This window comes from Penicillium citrinum (genome assembly GCF_028827155.1).
Source record: "Penicillium citrinum strain IBT 23319 chromosome Unknown utg000009l:1.0-4274883.0:1.0-4276374.0, whole genome shotgun sequence".
In the NCBI taxonomy this organism is placed as follows: Eukaryota; Fungi; Ascomycota; class Eurotiomycetes; order Eurotiales; family Aspergillaceae; genus Penicillium; species Penicillium citrinum.
Window position 1 is genome coordinate 1,823,655 of NW_026622694.1, and position 15,498 is coordinate 1,839,152.

The 15,498-nt window shown below is 49.5% G+C and overlaps 6 protein-coding genes across 6 annotated transcripts; 4 read left to right on the top strand and 2 right to left on the bottom strand.

Moving 5' to 3' along the window:
• Positions 1-409: 409 nt before the first annotated feature.
• Positions 410-3,307, top strand: N7469_010151 (uncharacterized protein; the record flags this gene model as incomplete). Its single annotated transcript, XM_056649056.1, has 1 exon — positions 410-3,307. One exon carries the CDS (start codon positions 410-412, stop codon positions 3,305-3,307), a length of 2,898 nt encoding a protein of 965 aa, XP_056496187.1.
• A 699-nt stretch (positions 3,308-4,006) lies between these two features.
• N7469_010152 (anticodon-binding domain-containing protein) lies at positions 4,007-4,918 on the bottom strand (the record flags this gene model as incomplete). Its single annotated transcript, XM_056649057.1, has 3 exons — positions 4,007-4,102; positions 4,163-4,670; positions 4,788-4,918. The coding sequence occupies 3 exons, from the start codon at positions 4,916-4,918 to the stop codon at positions 4,007-4,009; spliced, it is 735 nt and encodes a 244-aa protein (XP_056496188.1).
• Positions 4,919-5,603: 685 nt separating this feature from the next.
• N7469_010153 (NADP(+)-dependent, decarboxylating phosphogluconate dehydrogenase) lies at positions 5,604-7,755 on the bottom strand (the record flags this gene model as incomplete). The annotated part of the gene is made up of 5 exons (XM_056649058.1): positions 5,604-6,044; positions 6,104-6,532; positions 6,604-7,055; positions 7,162-7,298; positions 7,739-7,755. 5 exons carry the CDS (start codon positions 7,753-7,755, stop codon positions 5,604-5,606), a joined length of 1,476 nt encoding a protein of 491 aa, XP_056496189.1.
• Positions 7,756-9,036: 1,281 nt separating this feature from the next.
• Positions 9,037-10,077, top strand: N7469_010154 (RNP domain protein; the record flags this gene model as incomplete). The annotated part of the gene is made up of 1 exon (XM_056649059.1): positions 9,037-10,077. One exon carries the CDS (start codon positions 9,037-9,039, stop codon positions 10,075-10,077), a length of 1,041 nt encoding a protein of 346 aa, XP_056496190.1.
• Positions 10,078-10,552: 475 nt separating this feature from the next.
• N7469_010155 (uncharacterized protein) lies at positions 10,553-10,834 on the top strand (the record flags this gene model as incomplete). The annotated part of the gene is made up of 1 exon (XM_056649060.1): positions 10,553-10,834. One exon carries the CDS (start codon positions 10,553-10,555, stop codon positions 10,832-10,834), a length of 282 nt encoding a protein of 93 aa, XP_056496191.1.
• A 442-nt stretch (positions 10,835-11,276) lies between these two features.
• Positions 11,277-13,589, top strand: N7469_010156 (uncharacterized protein; the record flags this gene model as incomplete). Its single annotated transcript, XM_056649061.1, has 2 exons — positions 11,277-11,804; positions 11,886-13,589. 2 exons carry the CDS (start codon positions 11,277-11,279, stop codon positions 13,587-13,589), a joined length of 2,232 nt encoding a protein of 743 aa, XP_056496192.1.
• Between the last annotated feature and the right edge of the window lie 1,909 nt (positions 13,590-15,498).

A 15,498-nucleotide genomic window follows, 5' to 3' on the forward strand; every position in this document is an offset into this window, starting at 1 on the left:
TGTCCCGCCTCTCCTTTACCATATAATAAATCTTCATACTCTGATTTCTATAATCATCTCCACTGATATCTCCAATACACTATTATATCAAGCACTTGGTCTTTTGTCAGCACTGACTGACAATTGTAGATCTTCGCATTGTCCAATTACTATAGTAGACTCGAACCACGTGATGCCTCAGGCCAGAACGTGACTCAACTTTATGAGTCGAACGCAACTTGAACTCATCACTCATTTGAACTTGACCACTACACCCTCACACGCAAGAATGCCTGTTGTCTTTGTTCAAATAACCCATTGGCAAATATTACCAGGATACCGAATACCTTTTGTACGTTCTATATCTGTGTAGGTGGGTGAACCAGATTATACCGAATTGTGAACTCCACTTTCAACGGGAGCAAGTGTCATGGCATCCATATTCACTTACGACCCTGACCCGCCTCGGGTATCATCCCCATGGTCGAATTCGGGTTCCTCGACCCCTCAAGTAACAGCAGCCAGCGGCCGAAACTTGGCAATACGATCTCGTTCTGGCACAGCTCTAGATCATACAGAAGCGGACTTCCTTTCCGACTATGGAATCACCAAATTGGAGCCAGAGCCCCAGGAAGGTCCTACGGAGTACAAGTTGCATTTACTTCTCCATCCAAGACGCCCATACCTGACAATGTCGACGGGCCATGTTGTTGCGGGCTCCTATCATTCACGTGCGAGCCAGCAGCCACCTCACCAGTCGAATTCTCCAGGCCATCATGCAACTACCCCGCGACCCATGCAAGCAAAGTCGAGCCAGAGCCGCCAGCAAAGGCTGCAAGGACTCACAACTCAACTGCTGTGGCGATTGCAACAGTCCTCGCCGTTCCATTCATCTACTACAGCAAATCTGGTTGTTCCAGTTCTACCAGAAGCAGCTCCGAAACTAGGCGTGCCTCCGAAGCCCGCTAGGTTGCTTCCCGGACTAGAAGAAAGCCAAGGTGCTCTGTATGAGATTGGCGTCGCCGATGATGGGACCTTTGTGGGTCTCACGAAAGATGAACTTGATGAAAGCGTAACAAATCTGCAAGCTATGGCAGCAAGTCTGGGGTGTAGGGTGGAAATCCTTCGCAGAGTCCTCGTTGGGACATGCGAATGGGAAGAAGACCATTCAAAAACGTCCCCGAAAGCAGCCTCGACCCAGACACGAACGGAAGACCTCTGGGTAGCGGAAGCTCTTGTTAGCCCAGACCTTGACTTTTATAATCTGTCTCCGATCCTGACAAGGAATAACACCGGCGAGAGGACCAAAACCGAATCCGTGGCACCCTCTGTATTAGAAGAGGAATCTTCACGCACTGAACAGATTCGGATATCAATAGCTGGCCCTAGCACAGCAGGAAAATCCTCGCTGCTAGGTACTTTGACATCCTCGGCTCTTGATAACGGCAGGGGCTCGAGCCGTCTCAGCCTTCTCAAACATCGTCATGAAATATCCTCAGGTATAACCAGCTCCGTCGCCCAGGAACTCATTGGCTATGGGGCAGATGAACCTCCATCTGTGATAAACTATGCTTCTGGAAATGTGGCAGCATGGGATGATATCCACGCTGCTTCCGAGGGAGGTCGTCTGGCTTTTGTATCTGATCTTCCAGGTTCTGTAAGATACATGAAGTCTACATTGCGAGGTCTAGTAAGCTGGGCTCCTCACTATGTAATGCTCTGCATACCAGCAAACTGTGACGCCGAAAAAATGGAGGATCAAGCTGGTAACGATCAAATTTCTGAAATTGACTTTTGCTTGGCCTATTTGACTCTATGCCTCCAGCTGGAGGTCCCCGTGCTGATAGTCATAACGAAGCTTGACATAGCAGCGCGTACTGGGCTACGAGAAAATCTCACTAAAGTCCTCTCGGCACTTAAGACTGCTGGATGCAAGCCCCTTGTGCTCCCAGCATCTCCAGCAGGCGACAAAACAGCTGATTTGCATCAAGTCAGTGCAGCTGACCGTACCGAGGTTCAGAAAGCAATCGATGCCGCAAGTGGAGACTGGCTTCATACAGTGCCGATTATACTCTCCAGCGCTGTGGATGGCACTGGAATTGGCAAATTACACGGTTTCATGCGTTATTTGCCCATCCCACAACGGCCACCGCAAAGGACGCACTCCTTTTCCGAACAGTTAACCGCAGAACAAACACACGCTAATGTCTTCGACGTCGATGAAGTCTTCGCCATCCCACCGTCGAAGGTCTACTCAATGACCTCCGATAAAGGGAACGAGAGTCGAGGAATGGTACTCTGTGGTCTAGTTCGACACGGCAGTATTGCAATCGGCGATGAAATGACTCTGGGTCCAATCCTAGTTGATATGACCCCCGACAGTGAAAAGGAGCCAACTCCATTTAGTCTTCTCTCCCGCAGCAGCGGACCTGGACCCTCATCCGGTTTCCCAGCCTCATTTGCAGCAAGTGTCTTAGCTAAAGACACCAGCGCTCAAGCAAAATGGCAGCGTGTCCGAGTAGTCAGTGTGCGCGACCTCCGACTCCCAGTCCACAGACTCAGAGAAGATCAAGTCGGGACTATTGGCATTGAACTCATAGCCTCACCCAGCGACGGCCGCATACCTAGAATCAGCCGCATACGGAAAGGAATGGTATTAACGGATTTCCACTCCTCAGCGACGGATTCACTCCCGTCTCCATTACCAGCAACGCTATCTCTGCCTTTCTATACTGGGTTTACAGCAACATTCCCAGCATCTGCCTTCTCAGCTCCAAGCTCACCTCCACTACTACTCGGCGGTAACGCTATAGCTTATATAGCCAATATCAGAACGACAGTTCGAGTCGTCAGCATGGCTCTAGCCAGTGCAAATGAACCCATCTCAAGACCATCATCGCCCTCCGAGCCCGAATTCTTTTCTTTCGATGGGGACCACTCGAACTCGCCCTCCCCAGGCCAAGAGAAAACTCAGACTCGCGACGATGACTCGAATGGGATTCACCGGCGACCATCGGCGACGGATATCAGGAAAGTTGTTTCTAGTACCGTCCCTGAAGGTGGGGTCAGAAATACAACCTCGTCGGGCGTGGTGTCTGACTCGCTACATGAAGATGTGAAGATTACTTTTGCTCTGGTCACATCTGTAGAATGGATTGAACTTGCATCAAAGGTTTTAGTCATGCCTGGTGTCTCGATGGGGACTTCGTCTGGGGTGGCCATGTCGACACCGTCTTCTGGGACTCCGGCCGTTCCTATCTCGGGATTGGAAGGGTTCGTGGGAACAGTCTGTGAGGTTGTACCTTGGCGAACTTCGGGTGAGACTTAACAGGTGCTTCGGTGTGAATCTTCGAGTTATTTCATAAATTGACCTTTTCGTCTTTTCATGTTTTCATCTTGTTACATCGTATTGATTTTTTAACATCATTGTTTTCTCGTCTGGACTGAGCGTTTGCATTTGCTGATACGATGGTACCCATGAGCAACATTAGGACATGAAACAATGCTATCGTGTCTTTTGTTGCAAGATTTATCCTACGGCGTCAATAGAAGAGAGAAGTACATTGAGGCTGTAAAATGGAAGCAATTGGCTTGTTTGATATTTCAATCGCCTGAAGAGGACAGTAGTAGAAGCACCGAGCGAAGGATTGTCTCGACCACCGCTACACATCAGAGACTGAACAAATCGAAAAACAAAGTATCACTTCATCACGATATTCCTTAGGGTCGACAGTAAAATTATCGACAGGTAAGAGAGCATGATTGCCCATGCACTTACTTTATTTGACCATTGCCGCCTTTTGTTGACTGACACGCAATGTTCCGCTGGTTCTTCTTGTGAAGAATCCTATGATGATCCACAAGATCCATCATCATCACCTGAGGTATTTCCATAAATTTAAATTAGATATAGATAACATCCAAACGTCATCTATGATCCAATACCACGAAAATAGGGTTATTCAGTGTGATCGTGTCACCGCAAACCCTATCTCGCAAGAGCCAGGCTGAGAAAAACTCATTAAACCTAACCACCCTTGCGCTGATCACGAGAAAATGTGCTAGTTGATCCGATAGTGGCACTGGCGTTGCGAAACTCGATCTTTTTCCTTTCCATATCCAGCTATGGCCAAGATTGTCAGCACTGTAAATGAAAACCGTCAACACCTCAGGATTAACCTACCACCTTGCGCACTCGAGCGAGAGCAGCTGTATCACCTTCCACTAATGGGCGGCAATCATCCGAGCGGTAAGGGCTGCCAATGGTAACAGCATCCGCAACGATAATGTTGGAGCCGTCCCACCGCGCAGGCATCGTCCTGCTGAAGGCGTCGAAGATATCCTGAGCTTCCCGAGTGACACCCTTACCACGACGTGCCTCGCGGTCGATAGCCTCACCAACGGCCTTGATCTCACGCGACTTCAGCGCACGAGCATCGAGGGGCTGAATGGGCGGCTGAGCATCGGTGAAGGAGGGGGAATCGGAAGAGTTCGAGGCGAGAGCGAGCAGCTGGAATGACTGAATGCGAGAGACAGGAATAACATGATAGTCTCCATTTTGTGCTTGTTTTGGATCGGCGGTCGAAGGGGCGGGGTTGGTGTTGATAGCAACGAGGTTTGTGATGGGACACGCAGTAAAGAGCGTACCCTCGTATGTAGAGGATGTAGGTGCGTTGGTGACAATCCGAACACTACGTCACCAGGAAAGAGAGCATCAGCATTGGAATAATAGAGTCGGATGGATGGATCCAGAGGGGCCCGTCAATCAGCATGATGCATGATCTGGACCATCTGGCTTCTGCACTCACCGAGCACCGATTGCGCCGCTCAAAGCAGTTTCTAGGGGGACCATAGCTGTCGCCATACCGGGTCCAGACGTCGTGCCCGATGAACCTTGAGATCCTTTAGCACCGGGGCTCTGGCGCTTATTCTCCGCCATGCGGCGTGTGACTGTGGGCAAGCGGTGTGATTCACGAGAGTCCAGGCGCGGGCTCCGACTATCCTTGATAATAATCAAAGGAAATATACCTTTCAGTATTTCAGTGCTGAGAGAACTATAAAACTCTCAGTATAATTGACGCAATCGAATCAATTGCGGTGATGCGCCGGGAGGTGTACCCAATCGGACTCCAGTATATAGGGACCCGAGATCGAGAAACTGACCTTCGTGTCGAGCTGAAAGGGGGAGATACGATGGAATCCCGATCCTTGCACCGTATGCACACGACGGTGATTATAGACGAAGGGAGGGGGGAGGGGAGAGAAAAGAAGAAGAAAAAGAAAGAAGACCCCAAAGCGATGGAAGGGAGGCAAGAGGGGAGATGCGATAAGATGACAGGAGCGACATTGCTTGTGAGTCCCGATTGGGTTTAGCGCTTTCCCGTAAAAGTGGATTACCTCATATCGACGAAGATGCAAACAATTCAAACACAGCTTACCATCCCATGGTAAAGTCATGGGATGAGTACTATGATAATAGTGAATTATGAACAATTTACCGGAACAGGCGTCTAGAAGACCATGATTTACAGGGCATAGGAAAAGAATAGTTCGTAACGTTCCATTCATGCGGCATCTAAATACATTGAACCCAAATTTTTACCCTTCTATTAACCACATAGCGCTTATGCCACGTAGGTTGAGGCAGAAACATCACCGCCACGGCCGGTCCAGTTGACGTGAATGTCCTTGCCCTCAGGGAAGGTTTCGCTGGCAAACTCAGGCTTGATGCGGAAAGTGTGAGCACCGAAGTAGTCACGCTGGGCCTGGAGCAGGTTGGCGGGCAGGTCCTTGGTGCGGTAGCCGTCGTAGAAGCTCAGAGCAGTGGTGAAGGCAGGCAGAGGGATACCCCACAGAGCAGACTTGCTGACAACGTTTCTCCAGCCGCTCTGGGCGGTGTCGATGGCCTTCTTGAAGAAGTCATCGAAGAGCAGGTTCTCTAGGTCGGGGTTGTTGCGGTAGGCGTTGGTGATGTCCTTCAGGAAGACGGAGCGGATAATGCAACCACCGCGCCACATGAGAGCGATGGAGGGCTTGTTGAGCTTCCAGTTGTACTCCTTGGCGGCCTATCATTTGTCAATCAGCATAAGTCGCACATAGTAGACTTGGAGGGGTGTGTTCTTACGTTCTGGATGAGCATGAAGCCCTGGGCATAGGAGATGATCTTGGAGGCATACAGAGCCTGCTCGAGGTCATCGATGAAGGCAGCCTTATCACCCTCGAACTTGGGGGTGGGGCCGCTGAGAATAGAGGCGGCACGGGTACGCTCATCCTTGAGAGCGGACAGGCAGCGAGAGAAGACAGCCTCGCCAATCAGAGTGACGGGCATGCCAAGGTCAAGAGCGTTAATGGCGGTCCACTTGCCGGTACCCTTCTGGCCGGCCTTGTCAAGGATCTTCTCAACGAGGGCAGTGCCATCGTTGTCGTTATAGTAGAGAACATCGCGGGTGATCTCAATGAGGAAAGAGTCCAGAACACCAGTGTTCCACTTGGCGAAAACGTCACCAATCTCCTTGGAGGAGAGACCGAGACCACGCTTAAGGATGTCGTAAGCCTGCAATCAGACGCATTAGTACTGCAATTTGGCCGCGGAGCTGCAAGAGAAGTGGGGAATGGTGGGCGTACCTCGCAGATCAGCTGCATGTCACCGTACTCAATACCGTTGTGAACCATCTTGACGTAGTGACCAGCACCCTCGTCACCGACCCAGTCACAGCAAGCCTCACCATCGCTCTTAGCAGCGATGCTCTGGAAGATGTCCTTGATGTGGGGCCAGGCGGCCTCGTTACCACCGGGCATGAGGGAGGGGCCGTAACGGGCACCCTCCTCACCACCAGAGACACCGCTGCCGACGAAGCTGATGCCCTTCTCGTTGAGGTACTTCGTGCGGCGGTTGCTGTCGGGGAAGTGAGAGTTACCACCGTCAATGATGATATCACCCTTCTCAAGGAAAGGCAGGAGGGACTCGATGAAGTCATCGACAGGCTTGCCGGCCATGACCAGGAGCATGATGCGACGGGGGCGCTTCAGCTTAGAGCAGAACTCCTGAATGGAGTGAGCACCAACGATGGGCTTGCCTAAGGAATATCAGCATATCGAAAATCTATTGAAATGCACCCCAGTATGGCGGCACAGAAAACAAGCAAAAAGAGACATGGAAAGGTAATCTCGGGCATCGCTTACCCTTAGCCTCATTGTCGAGGAAACGGTCAACCTTGGCGGTAGTACGGTTGAAAGCGCAAACGGTGAATCCGTGATCGGCGGCATTCAGAATCAAGTTCTGGCCCATGACGGCCAGACCGATGAGGCCGAAATCAGCACTGGGAACATGATGCGCCGGAGCGCCGACATTGATGCCGGCGAGACGGGCGCTATCGTCAGCGACATTATTTTATTGTCAATAGACACGAAGAGGGGAGCAATGGAGAAGGGAAAAGGTAGTGGGGGGACCCGAGTGATTCCGAAGATCGCGGAGCTTTGAGCTCCTGGCGCGGATGATGCGCCGAGACAAGATTGCAGTCTAGCAGAAATGCAATGGTCCCGGGATTTCTCTCTCGCATCTTCTGCCACCGAAGCTCATAGTCTCGTTGTTCAAAACCACCGGCAATTTGGAGAGGAGAAATTGATATAAATCCTGGTGATGGTGAGGGGGGGGAAGATATGTAGTAGGAGAGGGGAGGGGCAAAAGCTTGACGAAATTGGTGGGGTGAATTGCATATGGCAGAGAAAAGGCAAGATAGAAAGATGAGAGATAACTTACACAGCCTGCTCAGCCATGATGGATGATATGTGATGAAGAGTGATGAGGGAAGAAAGAACAAGAGAGGGTTGAAGAAGGATAAAAGGATGGAGGGGAAAGAAGAGAAGTTGAGCCCAACCGGCTGACGGAGCAAGTCTTCCGTCATATGGGTGGGACACACACCGGCGGGGTGCAAGTACATTTACCACAGCAAACTAACCTACTGTACAGTATTGAGTGGAGGTACCGTTGACCATTGAGCCATTGCTGTGTCCGGTGTAGTGCCAAGTATCCGGTACAGGACGACTCTGCTCCGGTGAGGGTCATCCCACTCGGCTTCTGTTCTCGGAGGATGGGGGTGGTCTTCAGCGATCATTATCCGACCCGAATTCAATAACCCTCAATTCCGGTTGATTTCCGCATTACAGTGGGATGTGATAAGTGTATATATTATGGAGTACTTTGCTCAGGACTGCATGGATCTGCGATGAGTGACCGTTAAAGCTACAGCATGTATACGGCATGAAGTAACTAGATGTACATAGTAACTAGTAGATAGTACATGACTTCCTTAGATATGACTGCATGTAACGCGGGGCATGGAGGGGTAGTATCACATCCATCGATCCTTGTAAAAGACGGCAATTTGTCCACAAGCCGTTGCTGTATGTATCTTCTTGTAACAGAGTGATCGGAGAAGCTTGCAAGTTCAGGAGATTCAAATTCCGGGAATCGCATCACCGCAGCACCGCATCCACGCATCGGTGAACTGTTCTGGTGAAGGAAATGGTCCATCCGGCCTTTTCAAAGGAGAAACTTCCTCCGTTGCCGATACCCCCACTAGGCCGCATTCGGACTAGAGTGGGGGTTTAATGGAGGCTTGCTCAGTCAGCAGAAATTTGCATCATGCTGACTCATGTCCGCCTTGTTTGTGCCAACTAAATCAGGCATCACTTTACTCTTTGCTCAGATTTATATCACGTGTCTTCTTCCGTTAGGCGGTCAAGTCGCATCGAATGTTCTGCCAAGCTCCAAACGCGATCAAATTCCCAGATTCAATCTTTCATCTGTCATTTCGAGCCTTGTCGGGATCGTTGTTCATAGCCCACGTCGCCCAAGTGAATTGATTCCGAATTATCTTTCCTTCCTCTGTTTTCTGCGGATATTTCTTTTTCCAAGAAACCTCCCTGTGACTAGGACTTCAGGTGTAACGCCTGGCGGATTGACTGCGTTATCAATCAGGCCCTGAAGGTACGTTGCGGTTGCTACTTTGCACACAGCTCAGCCGTCTCTCTTTCTTTGTGGATTGTCCATTCATCATGTCCTATCCACCTCCTCCAGGTCTCAAACAGACTCCTTCTCTTCCGCCTCGACCTCCTCCCTCCACCAATACTACACAGTCGGGAGGCAATGCTCGCCAACCCGCCTATAATGCTTTCACGGCCTTCGCGCCGCGCACCGTAGCCTCCAGCCAGACAAATCGCACCAGCAGCCCAGTTGTTTCAGCACCACCGGTACCAGCACCAGGGTATGCCGCACCTGCGACCAGCTACGGAAATTATTATCAACAACAACCTTCCCAACCATCTTACCAGTCTGGGCCCTCTTACTATGGCGGCGGTTTCAACGAGAATACTTATGGCCCGACCGTCCCGCATATTCAAAACCCCTTTGGCTCGACACCCAATGGTACCTATGGTCCTCGCAAGGGCCGCGACACTGGTGTAGATGCCGAGACAGAGGCTCAGATTGCTCAATGGCAAAGCGCATACTCGAATGTGGGTGATGAAGCCGTGACTGGCAAACGCCGTGATGGGACTCAACCGGGGGCTGGTCCTAACGGTACCTACCCCACTACTGGAACTCCCACTCCTACAGTCGGCACTCCGCTTCCTCAGCCCGAGTCACAAAAGACGGTTCATCGAGCCGGCGGCGGTCAAAGTTGGAACGATTCAACCCTGTTGGAATGGGATCCTGCTCATTTCCGCCTCTTTGTGGGTAACCTTGCTGGCGAGGTAACGGATGACTCGCTCCTCAAAGCATTCGCACGATACACCTCCGTGCAGAAGGCGCGAGTGATTCGAGAAAAACGAACGCAAAAGAGCAAAGGTTATGGATTTGTCAGTTTCAGCGATGGAGATGACTACTTTAAGGCGGCTCGAGAAATGCAAGGAAAATATATTGGTTCGCACCCAGTGCTCCTACGACGAGCTACAACCGAGGTGAAGCCAGTTACGAACAACAAAAATCATAAGAAGAATGGCGGGGGCAACCGCGGAGGTCAGCAGGGCGCCAAGGTCAAGCAGGACGGTGTGAAGAAGCCTGGTAAAACCAAGGGTGGTTTGAAGATTCTAGGTTAAGCCTCATCGAGTATTCGCAGTAATAATGGATGTATCCAACTTTTTGCAATCTTTCCAGTCTATGCTATGGGCGAAGTCAACCGATACGGGATCATTCTATTCGATATGCTCTCGTCAAAATCAGAATGCCTTTGTAGTTCGATCGGTCTGGAACCTCATAATTCTGCCAGCCAACCGCGGTTGTGCTTTTGAAGCATCACCTGGACTTGTTTGTTGTAGAACCACGGGATAGCATCTCTTTTTAAATGGTGACATCAACGGGATTATTACCAGTGATAGGACTAGATCTAGCTTTTTTTTGAAGGCATCTTACTATAAATTCGATCTTCAGTCAGTGCAGTCCGAAATCAAATCTACCTTTTACACTACCATACAACTACTAAAGTAAATAGTAGTTTCGGAACAAACCTCCACCCACTCTACCTCAACTATACAAGTATCTCTAAGGGGACCCCCACGTAACCCCCACTCGAACATGAAGCTGGTCACTTTGGCCTCACTCACCACCCTACTCGGATTCTCGGGGGCGTGGGAACTCCGTGCTGGGTCCCAGAAATGGACGGGATCTTCTCCACAGGGCTGTCAAGCTGTGCTCATCCCGAGAGGCACGCAGATCAGCTGGTACGGATCTCGTGGGGCTAGTACGGTCCAGTTCTTTAATACTCAGGGCAGCTGCAGGCAGGTTTATCGCACGGTTATGGGTGTGGGGGATATCAATGCATCCAATACTCTATATGGATTCATGGTGAAGGCGTGAATATTTGTATCATTATCACCAAGTTGAAGGGAAGGTGAAAAGTAATATATATTGAGAGCTTCTGCATCCCTTACGATATATGTACAACTCTGTGTTGATTATCTGATCGTGCATTCACCTAAATTCAATTTCAATAATTAGTAGTCTTGGGGAAGTATAACCTATTCTTCTTAATTATAGGTATCATCCCATGTTGTAGACTGGCAGGGAAGAACCAATAAATTCGGGGGGATGGCGCCAAGCCACGAAGCTTCGCGGAGTCCTTCAGTCTTTCTCTTTTATTGAACATCTGCAGAAGTCGTCGGGAGAATACAATTCTTGTCAGACTCCCATCTCGACCTTCCCTTCAATTACTATCAATCTTAAATCCCTTGAATTGACGTCTCTTTTTCATCTACGCCTTTACTGCCTAAAGAATCCCGCATGCCGGGGGTATTCCAGAATGGACGGCCAGGCAGATCTGACGGCCAAGCCTGAACGCACAGCATTCCAGTCTCGACCTTCTGCCCCGAAGGTCCGACTAAGCTGTGAAGCCTGCCGTCAGCGCAAGGTCAAATGTGACAAATTAAGTCCTTGCACTAGCTGCGTGCGACTGGGGTTCGTTTGCGTCCCTGTCGAACGAGCTCGCTTACCGCGGGGCCGAACGAGAAAGCCGCCCGAGCGTGCAGCCAATACCGACAAGGAATTAGCAGATCGAGTCGCCAAGCTCGAACAGCTTCTCAGGCAGGTTGCTTCTGAAAGAGATGGCGCATCAACTACGACGGGGCTATCGATAGAGCCCAGCACAGCTGGGGATCCTAGTAGTTCCAAGCCCAGTGTGAGTCTAGAACATGGGTTCGAGCCGAGTATACCACAGCGTCAGCCATCGCAACCACAGCCTACAGCGGAATTCACGATGAACCTACCACATCGACCACGTCAATCAACTGCTTACATGGCTAGCTCCTTCTGGGAAGATATCATGCAGCAGGTAAGCACTTGCAGCTATGTTCCTAAATGGTGTGAAACGCTTTTTAATCCCCGTCCTAAATCACTAATTATATATCAATAGACTTCAGAGCTCCGTGATGTATTAGATGATCGTCTCGAGACAGAGGATGAATTTCGACGCCCATCACATACAGGTGCTTCGGTGGTTGGCTCGGAGAGCTCAGAAAGTACGGCCAATTCTCCTCAACCGTTTCGAGGTATTAGCATTACCCCCCAGGCTCGTCGAAGTTTATGTGAGATCTATCTACGCAATGTGGACCCGGTCTTTAAATTATTGCATCGACCATCACTGCGTGCATTCTTACGGGACGAGCAGCCGTATCTAGACTATGAACCTGATCATCATGCTCCGATGACTTTGGCATATGCAGTGTACTATGCTGCTGTGGTGACAATTGATGATGCCCAGTGCCAATCATTGTTTGGTCTCGATAAAAAGACGGCCTCAGCTAGCCTGCAAGCAGAAGCAGACGCTGCACTACAGCGGTCGGATTTTGTGACGACAAATGAACTAACGGTGTTGCAAGCATATGTTCTATCATTGCTTGCTGCCCGCTGTCAAGATCAAAGTCGACGAGTCTGGACAATGTCAGCCATGGCTCTTCGTGTCGGTCAGGCATTATGTCTTCATATGCGCGATCCACCATTCGAGGTTAACCCGTTCGAACAAGAGATGAGGCGTCGTTGCTGGCAATGTATTGGGCTTCTAGATTTCGCAGCTTCGTTAGATCGCGCTTCAGAGCCCATGATGCAATCTGCGTGGCTTGACTCGCATCCACCATCGAATATTAATGACGAAGATATCTGGTTCAACATGAACGTTCCAATCCGAGAATCGCCAGAGGGCACTTTCACCGATCTCACCTTGACCCTAATCGTTGCGGCGGCACAGTCAGTCGCGAGAATGATTGCGTACGGTGATTTTATTGAAATGACTGTGAAGGAAATGAGCTTGCGGCAACAAATCCTGCTCGACTTTCAGAGGAATGTCACCAAACTACTCAGTGGATGTCGACCAGAATCGTCACCTTTCCAGCTCTATACCAAACGAACAGCAGCTACAATCTACGGCTGGCTCCAGCTAGGTTGTCTCCGACCGATCTCTCGAAGCCGAAACTTTACTCCTCCTACCGTACAAGGTGATGTCCTTCTCAGCCTAGCAGTGGAAAATCTAGCAAAAGTCCAAGAATCATACAGCGACCCAAATACAGCACAATGGAAGTGGTTCGGATCATTATGGGTACCGTGGCATGGACTAGCCGTTGCATTGGCCGAGTTATGTGTTTGCAAAGACCCCGAGGCCATGGCTAAGCACTGGCCAGTTCTAGAGCAGGTATACCACCGATCGAGCCTTACAATTGCCGACTCCCAACATGGAATGCTCTGGAAACCTCTTGAAAAACTCATGCACCAAGCTCGAGCTCACAAACGCGAAATGCTCGGTAATGCTTCCCTCAGTGAATCTTCTCGTCACCAAATTCCGCCCGCCAACGTGCGGTTTCAACCAGTCTCTGAAGGAATCAATGTTTCCGCCGCACCATCGTACAATATCGGCATCCCGCCTGATCTATCTGCTGGTCAGTTAGATCCAGCGGTTAATATGCCGCCGAATATCATGCTAGAACCGTGGCCGAATGTTTGGGATTCCATGGATTTCAACGGCAATGGGCTGCAGGGGTCGGTGGATAATGTTGCGTGGACGAACTATGAGAACTTCATTGGTGATGTATATGATAGCGTAGATTCTATGTTCTTGATGCGGTGATTTATGCGAATTTACCGCTCGGGGCGCATCTCGATGATCATGTATTGATGACCTCTATAATAATAATTAAAATAATCTCCATTCCCCATTCGATCCACTATTAGATTACCTAGTACTATGGCAATGCAATCAGGCTAAGCTTCGCCGGCTATCTGTAGGTAACTTTATTAAATCCCGATACGGCTAACCCGAGTCTCTTCCCGACAACCCGTGCTGACTGCGGCTCCGACTTGTGGTCATCATAATAAGTCTTTAACTGGGATTAAATTGGCATTTTACAACCTACCAAGTGATCCAAAAAATGTCATCTCTCTCCCTATCGAACTTCAAAGGGCTCTGCCCTTCACAGTACATCTTCGGTATCCAAGCGATCCCCCTCATAGCCAGCGGGGTGTACACCCTTTTCTTCCCATCAGCAGCCGCAAGCTTTACGAACTCACCCCTCAAGGATATAAGTAATGGCACAATACAGGCAATCAGGTATTTATGAGCCCAATGCCCCCTTCAAAACTTGTAGACACAGGCGAATACTAACCCCTACACTCAGCCTGACATCCTTATCGTTAGCCTCTTTTTACACTATCGCCTCATACCAAAACAATATCCCCATGATGATTGCTTCGATCCCTGGTAGATTCCTGGCTGCATTTGTATTTCACCGGGCTGGCGGAGGATGGACTGATGTTGCTCCTTTCGAGGGTTTGATGGGATTTTTGACTGCAGTGGGTGTTTACTGGGATTGGATTTCTGTACGGTCAGCAAGGGGGGGTTAAGAAAGAATGAGCGTGGACGCGCTGCCATTCATTTCGAGGAGTCACTCCCATCTCATCTCATCTCATCTCATTTCAGGAGTAAGGAAATCAGGATAACATACTTCTTAATTCTGCCATGTAAACTACCAATAACACTTCCTCCTCTTCTCCCGATTCTGTCGTTTAGATTAAATTTTCAGGATCACGAAGAGCCAGGGCAATCGAAGGGCCAGAAAGCGAGGAACATTCCAGACATCTCGTTTATCTCAAGGGATAGAACTGACAAGGTATTGACAGCAGATTCCAAATGGAAAATAAATAGCCTTTGGCTATGCACCTCTCCATGACATGTCTGGAAACCCACTTCTATCTCGACTGATCACTGGCAAACGCCAACGACGCGTGTCTTACCTAAACCGCCCTTTAAAACCTCTAAATCTCCCTGTCACGTCTGTTTTACCTCAACAATGCGACTCGCTGCAATTCTCACCCTTTTCAGCGCCACTTGCGCGTTTGCTCTTTTCGAAGATACGGGACATAGCTTAGCGAAAATGGACAGTTGTTTCAAGCGATGTGGCGATGATATTAATTGTCAAGCCTACTGTCTGACTGTATGTAGCTTACCGAGTCTCGAGAAATAGCAGGATGAAGCTAACCTAAGTTACAGAATGGAGTTGCCGATACCATCAACTCGATTTGATTCAATGTGCGACGGAACTTCACTTTTATGATATTTTATGATCGATAGGTGCTACGAGTATGAATCTTAATCTTCATGTATCGTTATATGATCTATCAAGCTATTCCGAGCCATCATCGTTCTTTTGAACAATGGTGTCTTTGTAGGGAGGTGTGATATTGTGAGACATGTAAGCTGCTGCTGGCACGATGCGCGCGGCACTCCACCGCTGTTTCATGCGGAACTGGCTATAACGCCGAAAGGAATTACTAGATAGATTTTTGGGGTCACGATTGCCTGGTCTCAATATACTGTCATTCTTGGATCCCGGTAGAAAGCAATCCTAGACCGATGCAAGATCAAATTAGCCCGGGTACCCGCATTCACCCTACTTAGCAACATCCGGATATTAGTATTCTACACTAGCGTACTCATATCCACCAAGTCTATAGCTCGATATTTGTGAAATCTTTTGTGG